This window comes from Dysidea avara, chromosome 12 (genome assembly GCF_963678975.1).
Source record: "Dysidea avara chromosome 12, odDysAvar1.4, whole genome shotgun sequence".
Taxonomy (NCBI): Eukaryota; Metazoa; Porifera; class Demospongiae; order Dictyoceratida; family Dysideidae; genus Dysidea; species Dysidea avara.
The window spans coordinates 19,337,328-19,352,118 of record NC_089283.1 but is presented as its reverse complement, the minus strand read 5'-3'; the positions used below and the strand labels follow the sequence as shown (position 1 = coordinate 19,352,118).

The window sequence follows — 14,791 nt, the reverse complement described above, 5'->3', positions numbered from 1 at the left end:
AACATGATCCACAGAACAAGCCTACACTTCTGAGACAGTTCATTATGTGAATAATTCTTACTACATAGTTAAAAGCTTATGGTATACCTGTTAGAAATTCTAAGTTCTAAGGATACTATGATTCATTCTGGTGTTTGTATGCTAAACGGTTGTACACAATTTCATTGTGTATCATTAAAATAAATAACTTATATACAAAGTAGTGCATACAGTGCTATCGATCCATGTAAAGTTGTAACATCGTGATAGTTATCATAATCGTGATATGTTGCATCCTACAATCGTGAAGGTAGCAAAATGTCACAATCGCTCAGCCCTAGTAAACTGGTATGCTTTTTTTTTGTGTCTAACAGTGAATATCTGTCGAACAGCTGGCCTCATCTTCTGTGAGACAGAGTTATCCAAGGACTGTACGTATATTATGTAAAAAATCCTCCAACTATTAAGAAGTACCAGGAAGTAATGTATACAAATATTTGTATAATGGTTTGCCAATAATTGGTTAAATTACTGAGATACAGGGTGCGCTGTTGCTAAGCGATATAGACTACTTTTTAAAATAGTTAACTTAATGTCATTACAGGAATTACAATCGTGTGACAAAATGATTCCAGTAATTGGTGACTTGCACTGTTTAACTGAAATACAGTAGATCCTCAGTTATTTGAATGTCTTTTCCCTAGAATTAGGCAAGTGTTCAATTAAGGGAATTTGTTCAGATAAATTAAAACATGCATTTACTCTAATAGAACACACACTAGAGATGAAATACTCTAATTGAGCAATCACTTATGTGTTGGAGTAATTGACATGTTCTGATCACTGAGGGTCTAATATATTAACACACAATGGGCGAGGCTTGAATTTTGTGGTTTTGGTGAATTCCAAATGCCAACAAGGAGTTGTTTACCTTTTAGGCTCATGAACAAATTTTTCCAAAGAATAGCTATGCTCTTATAATTATATAAATAAAATTAGGAATTTTAAATTAGAGTAGGAACAGTGTATAGTGCTGCAATAAAAAGTACTGAAACAAGCTGGATTGAAGTAGTACGTAATGTCCTAACAATAAGAAGTAAATATCTCTACTGTGCTACACTCAATACACAATAGGGATATTCACTTCTTATTGTTTTACAGTATTTGGACATTACGTACTACTCCAATCCAGCTTGTTTCAGTACTTTTTATTGCAGCACTATACACTGTCCCTACTCTAATTTAAAATTCCTAATTTTTTCTTATACTTGTTTGTGAAGTTTTTTTGCAAGCTCATGACCACAAAATAGCCTGCACAAAACCAGTCACAATACTTTAAGAGTTACTCACAGCACTATTATACTAGATTGTGACTCATACAATAACAACTGATCAGTGGGCGTGGCTCTACATAAGCCTGCAGACAATAATGGACATGGATTCGTGCATACCTACAGACTGATGAATGGACGTAGCTATCATATGTCTACAGACAGTAATTTACGTAAGTGGGCGTGGCTCACGAAAGAAGCAGGGATACGCTATGACGTGTAGTAACACATCCACATTTAGTTTAGCAAGTGGGGTCAGACCTGAATAATCTGTAAAGCGGGACCTGGATGACCCGACTCGGTTTAACAGTGTTACTAAATAAACTATATTTATTGACTTACACAATGCTATATAGTTCGCCGCGAGTTGCTCTCACTGATCGATATCAACAGCAAGTCACGTACGCATGTGTTCAAAATAGTTTGGTGCATCTGGCGACTATGTGTATTCAAATTGTTTGATGCAATATACACTGGTAGATGGAAGCCATACTGTAGTCTATTAACACTCAGCGGTAGAACCTTGACTGATGGTCATGGTAAAGAAGGATAAAAGATAAGACAATAGCGCAAGCATTATATGTTTATCAATATACCAAAGGTTTTTTCTTAAGTAATCTAGAAACGTTTCTGTGAAAGAATTAGGGCTGTGGTTGTAGCCAGTTTTCCACTACGCTTGACTGAAGGCGCCAGGCAGGCAGTAGAAAATTCAATTAAAAAAAAAAATTCTGTAGCAACTTGATGGAAATGTTTCGGGTTGATCTGAAGACACTTTTGGACTTGGTTTTACCCAAGCAATACTGTGACGTTGTTGTGAGGAAAATCGCAGCAGGTTTTTTGGGTTATATTATATCACGGATTGCCCCCACACCTTCAATGTCCCTACTATACAGTACTATCGTACTGTATGATAACACCTTGCTTTTGATAGCTGACATGTACACAGTCTAACACAATGCTCCATTGTTTGTACTGTTTAATTTATTACTAGGACTAATTCTTGTGTAGTTGGCCAGACAGGAACAAGAGGAACTCGACAGAAGTTTTGCAGAGCAACTTGACCAGATTAACACCAAACAAACTGTAAGATATTGTTTTTATTAGCACAGACAATCATTGTTTGTCCTTTCAGACCCCTACCAGAATCACCAAGGTGAAGCCTTCAAGCAGCAGCAGTAGCAAGAAAAAGAAGCCATCAACGACCAACAAATCAAAGGATATGAAAGGGATACTACCAATCAGTATTTGGCTTAAACCAAAAGTGACATCTAAAGAAAACGAGAGTGCTAGCAGCAGCAGCAGTAGTAGTAGTATTACACCGGCTGACAAACAAATTGAAATGGACTACAAAATAGCTCTAGAACTGCAACAAAAATGGCAACAGAATTAATTCGCTTATTTTCTTTCTCAACAACAGACTTACCCAATCTATTTTGTTGTATTAGAAATCGTTGTGTGTCGCATAGTGTACTACGTAACAGTAACCACGATTGTACAAGAATTAAAAATATTAAAATAAATATTAGTTGGCATGAGAAATGAAGTGGTATAGACATACACACATACATACATACATGATGAAATGATTGGACATATAGCTGCTGAACTGTACTGTAGGAAAATGTGTATGGTGAAATATCTATTTACTTTAAATGTATGAGTTTAGTCTTAGGTGAAAGTGATCTAGTCCCACTGTCAAATGACTGAACTTTGGTCTGTCGGTTGGTGTTAACGCCCAGCACTGACCCATAATTGAGAACCTTGGAGAGAGAGAAAACCAACATCATACAAACTCATATAGCAACCAAGTCTAAACTGTGGTCAGAAAATATCTACATATATGCACACAGCAACTTATGAACTTTGGAACCAAAGCAGTTTAAAATTTTACCAGATTAATCATTGGACATACATGTAGCAATAATTATTAGGGCTGAAACAAATACTCGTAGAGTACTCGGATAGTACCATGTTTTTCAAGCTTCTTGCAAAGATTAAAACATAAACGTGATCCCCGGCGTGCGAGCACATGAATAACTGCACGCTAGAGAAGGTGGAGAACGTCTTAAAGTCTATTCCTGGTTATTGAAAAGTTGTGTATGGTGTTCCTAGACCTGAAAAACATGGTAGCTATTCCGGCAAAATTCAACAATTGCACGTGAATGTATGTACGTGATCTTTTTCCAATTTGCACTTTCGCAAGAAACCTGAAAAACATGGTAAAATTGATACTCGAGTATTCGTTAAGATCACATGATCCAGCTCACATGATGCATCTATCATCAGGGAGTGACACAATGAAGGAAGTAGAGTTTGATTGGCATAATTTTTTTTTGTCAGAAACACTAACATCAGTACTTTAATACAGTAAAATATTTAAGGTTGGTACAGAACATGTCAAATGGGTATGACTACATGTAACTAGTATTCGTGAATACTCGATCATTCTAGAGAGTACTCGAATACTAAAAAAACCATGATAATTTCAGCCCCTAATAATTCTGAAATATCACACGGCATGAGCACCAATGAGGTGGTCTTACAAACAAGGGTGGTCACTAATTGAGGTATCAACTTACATGTCATCCGGACAGTTAGTTGGCCGGGTGAGTCGCTGACCTGATTTGAGATAGTCAACTAACTCATTTGGTGTTACACTGTCATAAGGGACCAGTCCGACTGTCATGATCTCCCATAATACTACTCCAAATGCCCACTATGGGATAACACAATGAGAACACGTAATGGATGTACATTGTATACACAATTTACATTTGTAACTATACACATGCTAGTGTACCATCATAAGTTGATACACTGTGCTACTTCTGAGTTCTGGAAATTTTGCTTATTTGTAGTACTGCTTAACCCACTAATAATATTTCAAAATCTTCATTCCAATGTCTGACACATTTTTTATGACTTTCGTTTTTTAACTCTCATGGCTCAGCTCAACATGTAGACACTATTTTGTACTCAATTAGCTCTTTATTTATTACCTGATGCAATTAATAATTGTATAATTACCCATGTAACTTCTAATTATGGGTTTTCATTAGGGTTTTTACAAAATTATAACTAAATAAGGAAACTGTTCATCAGCTGTTTTTACAAGCACTTACAGTATGGCTGCACACTTAGTATCATGACCGTCACTGAAAAAATGTTGTGTGTTTCACTTTCACAAATAAAACTGTTATTTACATAAACGTGTGCAATGTGGAACAGTTTAATTTAAACAGTATCACATCTTTTTAGTAGGCATGCGAAGTACATATGGTCACAGTATTGAGGTGGTCTTATTAAGAGGTGACTACTACATGAGATTTCACTGTATGCACATGTACAAACACATTATGCAATCATGCTATCACATACAATATTGCTACATAGCACAACGTCTTTTAAATCCCAGTGCGTGGGAGTGTCAAAGTGCCACACTGGTTATAACTACATACAGCTAGACAGAGCGGCACTGCTACTGTACGATATATTAGTTATTACCTAGTGATAACTAGCTTATCACCCTGTTGCGGAGACATCATAATAACCACGAATGGTATTGTTTACCAATGGAACAAAGAGCCAAATAAGGAAATATTGATACAAAACACACCAGTACAGCACATAAACCTGCTAAATCTTACAAGAAAACTGTTAATCCTTTATACAGTAACACTACAAGTTAAACAAATGTCAAGAACATGTCTGTGCCGATTTTCACTCCAGCAATCAGTTCCAACAGTCACTATGGTGAAGAACTAACTTCTTTTGAAAATCTCTAGCTTCATCGTTCTATCTCGAACTACAGTAGCCACTTGTTGGTCTTTTTTCCTCTTGAATGCCACGCAACACCACCATACCTCGCACCATACCAACTTCTGATGAAGGTAAATTGTACCTGGAACTGCTGCTTCATAACACTGCTCTTCGCTACAGTTTGTAGGCAGTATACAGGGTCTCTGTTGTAGCTATGATGTTGAATCTCCACACAATTTGGATGAAATCTTGAGCACAGTGACAGGAACTCAAACCGGAACTTAATTTACTATCCGTAAACTTCCATGCACTGGGATATAAAATAGTTATATCCTATATACTTGGATGATATCATTGTTACTACACTCGTCCTCGGCTCCTCCTCGGACTCATGTAATAACAATGATATCACCCTCGTAATGGGATATAACTATAGCTTAGTTTCCATGTAAACAAATATACATGTGACCAGCATTGTTTTCAGTACATTTGTGCTCCATAATATAAGGCCTACCACACAGGCTAAAATTGTTACGGCTAAAAATTTTTCACTAATTTCAGGATTTCAGAATTTTATCTGTAAATTATTTAGACCAACATATTGATTATATGTATGTTTGTTCTGAAGTTTTACCCTGAATATTGCAAAATATTTCCTTTCCCTCAAAAAAATTTAGGGCATACGTAATAGTTACAAAGAGTGAATCCATATAAGATGAAAAATTACAACATGATCTACAAATACACGCATTCTCCCAAACTTTATGTCATATAACAGCTGACCAAGGTGTTTATTTCCTAAAAGCAATTTTTGACCAGATATTTAAACATGCCCAGTATCTACGCATCTATCTATGTATTCAAGCCTGGAAATTATAGCACCAAGAGCAGGGTGAAAATGTTGAAAGTGGTGGTGAAATCCAGTGGTGAAGCGTTATATCTACCAGTACACAAATTTTCAACTAGGGTAGGGATCATAGCACATCGATAAAAAAGTACTGAAACAAGTTGGAGTAGTGCATGATATTAAATCACAGTAAAGCAATAAGAAGTGTTATATCTCTACTGTACTGTTCTTATGGTACCTCGAGCACAGTAGGGATATAACACTTCTTATTGTTTTACTGTGATTTAATGTCGTGCACTACTCCAGCTTGTTTCAGTACTTCTTATCGATGTGCTATGGTCCCTACTCTAGTTGAAAATTCCAATTTTTGTGTACTTGTTTGTTAACTTTTTTTTGTAAAATAAATTATGAGTGGTGACCCATGCATACCGCATCAAAAGAAATGGCGCCATGCGCAACAGCTACCAATTATTGTCTGAAAAGTGAAGTATCCATTACCCTTCGTTGTCAGCTATGTTCAACTGGTTACACAGCATTATGAACTAAGAACTGTTAGAAAAGCACCTCTGCAATCAAAGTAGCCGCTATGAAAAATATGGATGATTTCCGTTACGAAGGCAAGCCATCACATGCTACTGCCAAATTGACACTTTTCGCTGCGAGTTACGATGAATGGGACACAAAGGAGGACACTGGTAAGTCCATGAAGAATGCATTGTATGTACTGCAGTGTGCCAAAAGGCACCTCTCAGGCCGAATAGTGAAAAAATCAAACCCATAGCCTTAACTGTTATTGAGTTACGTTTGTTCAAAGGTATCAGTCAGTCAGTCAGTCAGTAGAAAATTCTTTTTAATAATTTAAATTCCATAGCAACTTGTTGAAAGCATTTCGGGTCGATCTGAAAGCTTGTTTGGGCTTTGTTTTACCTAACCAATACTGCCTCATAGTTGTCAGGGAGAACTGAAGATGGTTTTTGGATGATGTTTTACCGTACAGCGTAATAATTCGACGGGGGAAAATTTTGATGAATTCATTATTGTCAAATATTTACAAGGAAAATTTTGACGAATGTGCTGACTTCAGTATTCTAATTAACCAGTCACGTGAGCTTTGACGAGGAAAAATTTGACGAATTGCAACAATTCGCCAAATTCGTCAAAATTTTCCCCCGTTAAATTATTACGCTGTACGGTATTGTGGGCCACGCCTACACCTTTGTGGTCCCTACTATACAGTACTTTTGTACAGTATGATAAGTGCCACCAATCTTAGCTTGCAAACAATGAAATACAAGGTGAAGCACGTAACACGTTTGTTAGAATTATAGCTAAATAACCGGGTTTTTTTTGTGTGTGCCCTGAACCCAGGTGTGTATTTTATAGCTTGGGAAGATCAGTCTACATGTAATAAACCTTTTACATAATGATGTCATGCTAACTTCTATTTGGGGTACTCTTATATTTTCAAGTACTGTTTCCTATGACGCGAATATTTTTGATTCATTATTACCAGATTGACAAAACCTATATCGAGGTGCAGCGATCAGGTATGGTTACTATGTTATTAATAGAGTAATGTTTCCACTACCTAGAAAACCAGCCAAAAATTTTGTAAGTAGCAAAAATGAATCCTGTTCATAGAATTATACTCATACCTGCCAGTTTTACCATGATAGTTTCTTTCTAGATTACACAAACAATCGATCTTCATTTACCGCCCATAGGATCCAATACTCGAAAATATTAGACAAATAGAGATCGCCATTTTTTAATTGTGACGTCATTATGGAAAAGGCTTATTGAGTAGGCAGAGTGTATCATGAGCCTGACTTATATGACACATACAGTACATGTATATACACTGTATTCTGTCTACAAGTGTTACTCACCACATCTGAATACATGCTATATTGTTGTTCCTCTAATACTTCAACTGATGCCCACTTCACTGGGACATATTCTCCATTTGGAGTTACTTGATAGTCGTCGGGATAGAAATCCCAACTGAGACCACGATCACCAATCTTGACGTGGAGATTTTCATGAATGCTGAAGGCAGAAAATATACACTTGAACAGTTTCACTTGTGCACAATGTGTACATATGCATCTACTGCACATCTGTGCTTACTGTATGTGTTTGATAACTGACATAGGGCCACGCACATTTGAACGTAACACTAAAGCACTCTTTGATCCCAAGTATGCACTAAACAGTACTTACAGGTAATAATATCTAATGTCTCTTAATGGAAAAGTACGTACAGCGTACACGTCTAGTTAGATAACAGATGATGACTTACTAGATATTTCTGGCCGCTAAATCCTTGTGGATGATGCCTCCTTTTCTAGATAAGTGGTACATACCCCTAGCAATCTGTGCTGATATGAATACCATGTCTTGTGTGAGTAGTAGCTGAACCAGATGAAGAATAATGACATGATCAGTCATCAAGTGTGTGTGTGTGCGTACGTGCGTGCGTGCGTGTGTGTATGTGACATACATGCACACAACACACCACCAAATATTATAACCGATATACATATTAGACTTGCTGCTAAATCTCTTAAATTTTTCTTCCATTTTCCCTAGCCACCCTGAGGCAATTATGTTTGTAGGTATGAGCATATGTATAAACAGTACTGTAGCTCTTTGAACTACATTACACAGAGAAACTCCAAACACAGTTTTCTTGTACATACTTGAGACCTGTGATGTGTTCTTGTATGTACATGCATACTCAGAGGGGATTCAGCAATCAGAGTGCCTTTCCTATTATAGAAACTGGTAAATAAATACACCTGCTTACCTTACACCAAGTAACAATATGTATTCTACACAGCCTTGAGGTGCACTGGTTGTATGTATGTACTTTGAATAGCTCCCCTTATGTAATTTCATGAATTTCACAAATAAATTTCTATGTGTACGTATATAGAAATAAATACTTCAGGTTCTCCAGATGGAGTGCACTCACGTATGTACCACCATTTATACTTTAACTTTACTTGCCATTATCATAGCTACATGTGTATGCCGGATCACCACTGTGCTTGGGAAAAGCAGCCAGCAAAAGCAAACCAATCAAGTCTAGCTGATTTTGGTAATAGTTTATTCATGTAGCTTTGTGTTATTGGTGAAAAATCAAATCTGCTGACATGGGCAATAAGATCGATTTTCCCAGACCCAGTCATTTACAGCACAGGCCTTTATTCAACACCCCTAGTGAAACTGGAATACCTGTGAACTAACTAGATCTATATGCAGGTTCTATGGATAAACACTTGATGGCAAATCCTCCTGGAGACAGAACTAGAAAAACTGACAGACAGGGCACAGAAATTATGTGAGGCATACAGCCCTCTATTAGGCTCATATTAATCCAAATGGGTAGAGGTAACAACAGACACCACACACATACACGCACACACACACACACACCTTCCCATATGATGATTGTGGTCCACCCTGCAATCTAATATCATCCAGAAATTGTTTGAGTGTTCCAAATGTTGTCCTAGCCAGTAGCACCATGACTGGCTCCTGCTCATTGGAGTACACCCCTAGTGCTTGTAGTATGTGTCTATGTTGAATGTGACGAAGCACTAAACATCCATCAACCAGTGAGGCTACAACCTGGTCTGGAGTTATGTCTACAACAATTAAATCATTGGACCAGAAAAATTATAAACTGTACACACTAGTTACAGTGTATACACATAATTAAAATACTGGTACCCATAAACATTACAGTACATACAAGTATACAATATTGTACACAAAGTTACGGAAAAGTACATAACTTGTTACTACATATATGGACAATCATGATGCATTTAGTTAATGTACCGTAATGTGTGTAATAATTTGTGACTGGATCTGCGAAAACCTGATGCAATTGTGTAAGCCTAAATTTACAGTATAAAGCATTGAATGCAATACTTGTGCATTATTGAAAAAAATTCCATAAATTTTTTGAACGCCTATTTCTTAGTGAAGGAAGGGACTAACAATAAAAACCTGGATATCATCTTATTCTCCTGCTCAAGAGGAGTTGGAAAATCTTTGTTTGTTGCAGTAGACCCAAGGATACACAAGTTATGAGCATTTGTTTACGTCACGTCGAAGTGATTGTACATGATCAAATTTTCTTCACGAATTTCGCCTTTGTATGCAGTGAAGAAATGTGAATAAAAGACAAATGTACCCAGTAAGTGATTCCCCTATTCATGGCGAACACGATGGTGAAACTTTCAGCTCCGTATCTCAATCTGTTGGTAAGTTATAGCCATTTTTGAAGTGCCTGTAATTTATTTTCCCTATACTTGCTGTAAAAATTGATTTTTCTGTTGTTGCTACTAGTGCTGTGCAACAATCGTGATAAATCGATTATCGCGAAAACTCATTATCTGAAAATTCCATTATCGTGATAATGATAAATTCCGGATATTACTGTAAACTACAAGCGGCCAGGGAAAACTCTCACAAAATGCTTTAGATATAATTTACAGTGTATTGTCATAATATTAACTTCTAGTTTTAGTTAGCAGACAAGTCGTATAATGATAAATGTATAGGCACATAAATTATTATTTATATGCATAAAAAGTTATCATGATAATCGTGATAATAAGGTACATTATCGTGATATTAAAAATTATATTATCGCACACCCCTAGTTGCTACTTTGAGGGGCTGTAACTCCAAAAGTTATTGGCATATGAGGCTGAAACTTTGCCAGAGGGTACACTTGGCTAAGTACAATATAAATGTTTATAAACAGGAATTCGAAAAATGCACGATTGTGTCAGGTTTTTGCAGATCCGGTCACATTTGTTGGTAGCTATTGCTTAGTCAAGGAAGAATGGCTATAGTATGCTAACTGGCCCCATGAAATGAATACAAATCACACACACACACACACACACACACACACACACACACAAACACACACTACAAATGGACGTGACTACTACAAATAGGAATTAAACAAAAACACAATCTATATCAGAGCCCTCCAACTTGTTGATATACAGCTCCAACAGGTCTTCCAAACCTTATTTAATTCATTTAGTAAAACCAAAGAAAATATAGCCAATCAACAACCTGATTTTGTAAATAAACAATGACCAGACGCCAAACATATGAATTATACGAAGCAATGGGCTGTAATGTGACCATGAAATTGATACCTGGACCCTACCCAGTGTGTCTCAGGGCTCACAAGTGGGATCACAAGTGCCCAGATATTGTGTATATAGTGTCTGTTTACAATAGTGATACTTCAATTATTTATCTAAACATATTCATTTCCTTTTTAGGGTAGTCAAATGTGTGTAGAAAGCCTTACAAAATTTTGTAGACCATGTTTCTATATAAGGAACTTGCTCAAACATATGCTGTGACAGCCAGTACATACATAAACACAATGATGTGAACTGGAATACTTGATCAAAGTATTATACCATCTGCCTACAAGCACTGTGAAACTGATACGATTGTTCTTAGGCAGAAAAAATCAGTCTTAAGGAGGAGGAATTTACTGAGAAATTGTTTACAACTGGTTGCATGCTTATTACAGATCACATGGCAGCTAACATACCTGAAACAGTTTTTACTATGATAGACACTGATCCTTCAACATCGTCTTCTGTGTTGGCTAAATACCCTTCATACATTCTGCCGTAGGTACCTAAAATATGACATCTAATTCAACACTATACTTCAAATGTTGTTTAACAGAACCTTCCTTGATTAGCTCTCCTAGCTGTATCCTGTTCTTGTCTACTAGGATGTCTTTCATGGAGAACAAGCTGTGGACACTTTTGTTTAGTTCAGCTGTCAGTACTGCTAGACTTCCATCAACAGCGGGTTTCAATGATACCGGAGCTTGGTGAATTTCGGACAGTGCAACACCTCCCTGACTCTGGGCATCTCTCGACTGGTGTAGTGTGTGTACTGGAGTTGCAATGGAACTCAAACTACAACACAAAAGGTATAGTAACTTCTCAATTTTTGATTAAAGTCGACATGTGTAAAAGGTTAAAATCATTAATGTAAATATGGACTAGTAACTCACTCATCCTCTGCATCAAGTTCTTTCTGTTCATTGTGATGTTGTATGAGTTGTCGTACACATTGGAAGCCGATCACAAATACGACGACGAACACGATTAACAGTACTACGACTGTAATGGCTGCATACAAAGTTGTGGAATCTGGAGGACTACTCTCTTCAGAACAGCTATACTCTGAGCAGTTACCTAAGAGAATAGTATCCTTGACATCAAAAAGATGAAGAAATTGAAACTTTAATGTTCCATACAGATATTTACTGTTGTCAAATCAATAAATAGTTTACTACACCGTAATTATTACGACCTTAAGGGGGAAAAACCTCCATACCTTTTTTTTAACTTTTGAAAGAGGACAGCTATAAATCTCATGTTAAATATTGCAATGTTTCATGATAACAAAATTGCATCAAAAGTTCTAATGTCATACAGAACTAACTCTGGACAATGGAACTTTAAAAATCTATCATCCATTTAAAGAGGAACAGTACATTAGCATGTACAACTTACACCACTTTTTGAATTCTAGTTTAGCTCTAATAGAAGAAGGAGTTAGCATCTGGTTGTTGATTAGGAACATAACAGAGCCAGCTTGATATCCATCAATGTTTCTTGTACAATTAAAAGTCGCATTCAGTTTATAACCTGAAAGAAAGATTAGTAATGAAAATACGACAATACTGTGCTGATACCATTAGGGAGCTTAGGAACTGAAGAAAGTTTCATCGACTCAGGAGCATTGAGTATTTCATTGTCACCAGAGTTGTATGTCACCCTGTATCCCCACTACAATAAATGACATTGTGTGTCAATATACTGTGTCAGCATTACTGATCTTTTGATGTCATATGTTACGTGTGTGATCATTGGTCATGTGACCTGGTCAGGTGAATAGCCTGACCAGGTGAATAGCAGTGGTGTTTTTGTACTGAGTATGGTGTAGAATAACATACTGGTAGGTCCATGTTACGTACATACAAACTACACTACACACACACACACACAAGGGTGTCCAACAATGCTTCGACATCCTTTTCCACAATGCTGCTCATGGGATAGAGACATAAGGCTTGCGAAGGTCCAAAAAAAACACTACATTGTACACACGCACACACACACGCACGCACACGCACAAACACAGTTGAACCAACCTCCTTATCAGTATCATCATGGCCAATGACAAAAGAAATATTATTATTCACTAACATATTAGATGCTGTACGGTTAGACACTGTATTGTTGCGCACCATGTAGATCCTCCCTTGATGACCTACAAACAGTAAAACTCATATACATACATGCATACACAACCATACAAAAATTTCAGTCTTCCTTAGGAACTATCTACAACACAACTCCACACACCTCGTAGTCACAATGAAAGTTAACAAAAATACCAAGCACTATATTCAAAATACTGGGGAAATAATTTGGTATAATGATTAATATCAGAACACCAGTACCATAAGCAGTCTAGATTTTTTGCCGGAAAGAACTTGGGCATAATTTTGCATGGTTTTCAGAATTTGTTATTCTTTACTGGTTTTGAATTTGAATTTGTTATTCTTTACTGGTTTTGCATCTATGTTACGGCTCAACCATAAATGTAATGCGTACCAGACATTTATATAGGTGATGCTTATATCGAATTTCTGATCAATGCTCCAAGCTAAAGGTTAACTTGAGCTGCAGTATTGGCACTGTTTACGAATCGCCATATGTAGAATTATTTTCAAATGCACGCTAATAGAATTTACTTGTCAAGCAAAAAATTTTGAAGACAAAAAAACATTTAAGAGGCTTCTATTTAAAGACGCATCATAAAGTTCAGGGCATGTGTGAAATCAAAAATCAAAGCCATGACGTGTGAAATTCTTACTACACTAAGGCTTGCTGTGAATGGAGCATTTACAATACCATCCTATAACCAATGCATAACACTAGGAAACCATACAGTGTAAAATCAGATACTCATTATCAGTACAAATAGCTAATTTACTATTGTATTGGCTGTGCTATAAAGATTTAAAACAGCAAGCTTGGCACCTTAAAAATTAATTGTGGCTCACCTCAACCATAATTAAGTGAAAAGTATTAACTCAGAGTGTTACACATATATTATGTTGTTGACAAGGTGAGTAACTGGATTAAACATCATAATAACATATGGATGACACCTTGATCAGGGTAGCAAGGTTGCTGTCAGGAATTTCACCAAATATGACACAAATCCTGAGTGAGTATTAACCAACATTTGACACTAATAGAACTATTATGGTTTGAAATGTGATTCTAATAAAAATCACCATAGCTAATTTTTAACCACCATAAAAATGCATTATCTTGAGATTTACAGTGGTACATTTATAAATACAATGTTTACGTTGTTTGGTAGTACAGAGTGAGTCCAAAAGATGTGAGGATTTAGTGCGAGTTAGAATTTTATGGGCGCTGACTTACCAAATAGCATGTTGCTATCTGAATCGTTGATGTAAACGTAGACCCCTCCGTGACATAGTTTGGTAGCGACAATCACAAGTATCCATAGTGCCCGATAACCCATCGAATAGTCAAGTTTCATCTGAAGAGATTTTTGACACCACAAGTCAGAATCATCGTAAAGAATTTCGCGCGCAAAGAATCATAATTGTTTTACTTTTAAAGCGCGCTTAAATTATAGGCTAAAAACTTGTAAATTTGCTGCGATTTTCGGAGAGCGCACTATGGATGATCATTGCTGTGACCATAAAACAGTAGCGGCCTATGGAGTTTCCCAGTCCATGGACGAGATGAACTTTCAA

General features: G+C 36.7%; 3 protein-coding genes across 6 annotated transcripts in view; 2 read left to right on the top strand and 1 right to left on the bottom strand.

Annotated features, from left to right (window-relative positions):
• Nucleotides 1–2,915, top strand: part of LOC136241197 (E3 ubiquitin-protein ligase RNF168-like) — a 6,174-nt gene extending 3,259 nt beyond the window's left edge. The window contains exons 5-6 of the mRNA XM_066032374.1: nt 2,319–2,393; nt 2,443–2,915. Of these exons, the coding sequence (XP_065888446.1) occupies nt 2,319–2,393; nt 2,443–2,700 (333 nt within the window). The 3' untranslated portion in view covers nt 2,701–2,915. The remainder of the gene's footprint in view (nt 1–2,318; nt 2,394–2,442) is intronic.
• LOC136241194 (tyrosine-protein kinase RYK-like) lies at nt 2,801–14,652 on the bottom strand. Its single transcript, XM_066032371.1, has 12 exons — nt 14,451–14,652; nt 13,142–13,260; nt 12,683–12,776; nt 12,501–12,635; nt 11,996–12,179; nt 11,662–11,897; nt 11,519–11,608; nt 9,358–9,569; nt 8,219–8,331; nt 7,806–7,965; nt 3,890–4,026; nt 2,801–3,070 (listed from the first exon to the last, which is right to left on the bottom strand). Exons 1-12 carry the CDS (start codon nt 14,569–14,571, stop codon nt 2,959–2,961), a joined length of 1,713 nt encoding a protein of 570 aa, XP_065888443.1. The 5' UTR covers nt 14,572–14,652; the 3' UTR covers nt 2,801–2,958.
• The window catches only part of LOC136241201 (ankyrin repeat domain-containing protein 39-like), a 50,781-nt gene continuing 50,631 nt past the window's right edge, over nt 14,642–14,791 (top strand). For all 4 annotated transcript variants that reach the window (XM_066032379.1, XM_066032381.1, XM_066032378.1 and 1 more), the window contains exon 1: nt 14,642–14,791. In XM_066032379.1, the coding sequence (XP_065888451.1) occupies nt 14,714–14,791 (78 nt within the window). In that variant the 5' untranslated portion in view covers nt 14,642–14,713.

What these genes read in the sequence shown, in the direction of transcription:
- LOC136241194 (XM_066032371.1), bottom strand. Translation starts at nt 14,571, where the DNA reads ATGAAACTTGACTATTCGATGGGTTATCGGGCACTATGGATACTTGTG. An exon ending in GAACTTGATGCAGAGGATGA is followed by an intron (nt 11,898 to 11,995) that starts GTGAGTTACTAG and finishes TTTGTGTTGTAG; the next exon opens with TTTGAGTTCCATTGCAACTC. An exon ending in CATAGTAAAAACTGTTTCAG is followed by an intron (nt 9,570 to 11,518) that starts GTATGTTAGCTG and finishes TAATTGTTGTAG; the next exon opens with ACATAACTCCAGACCAGGTT.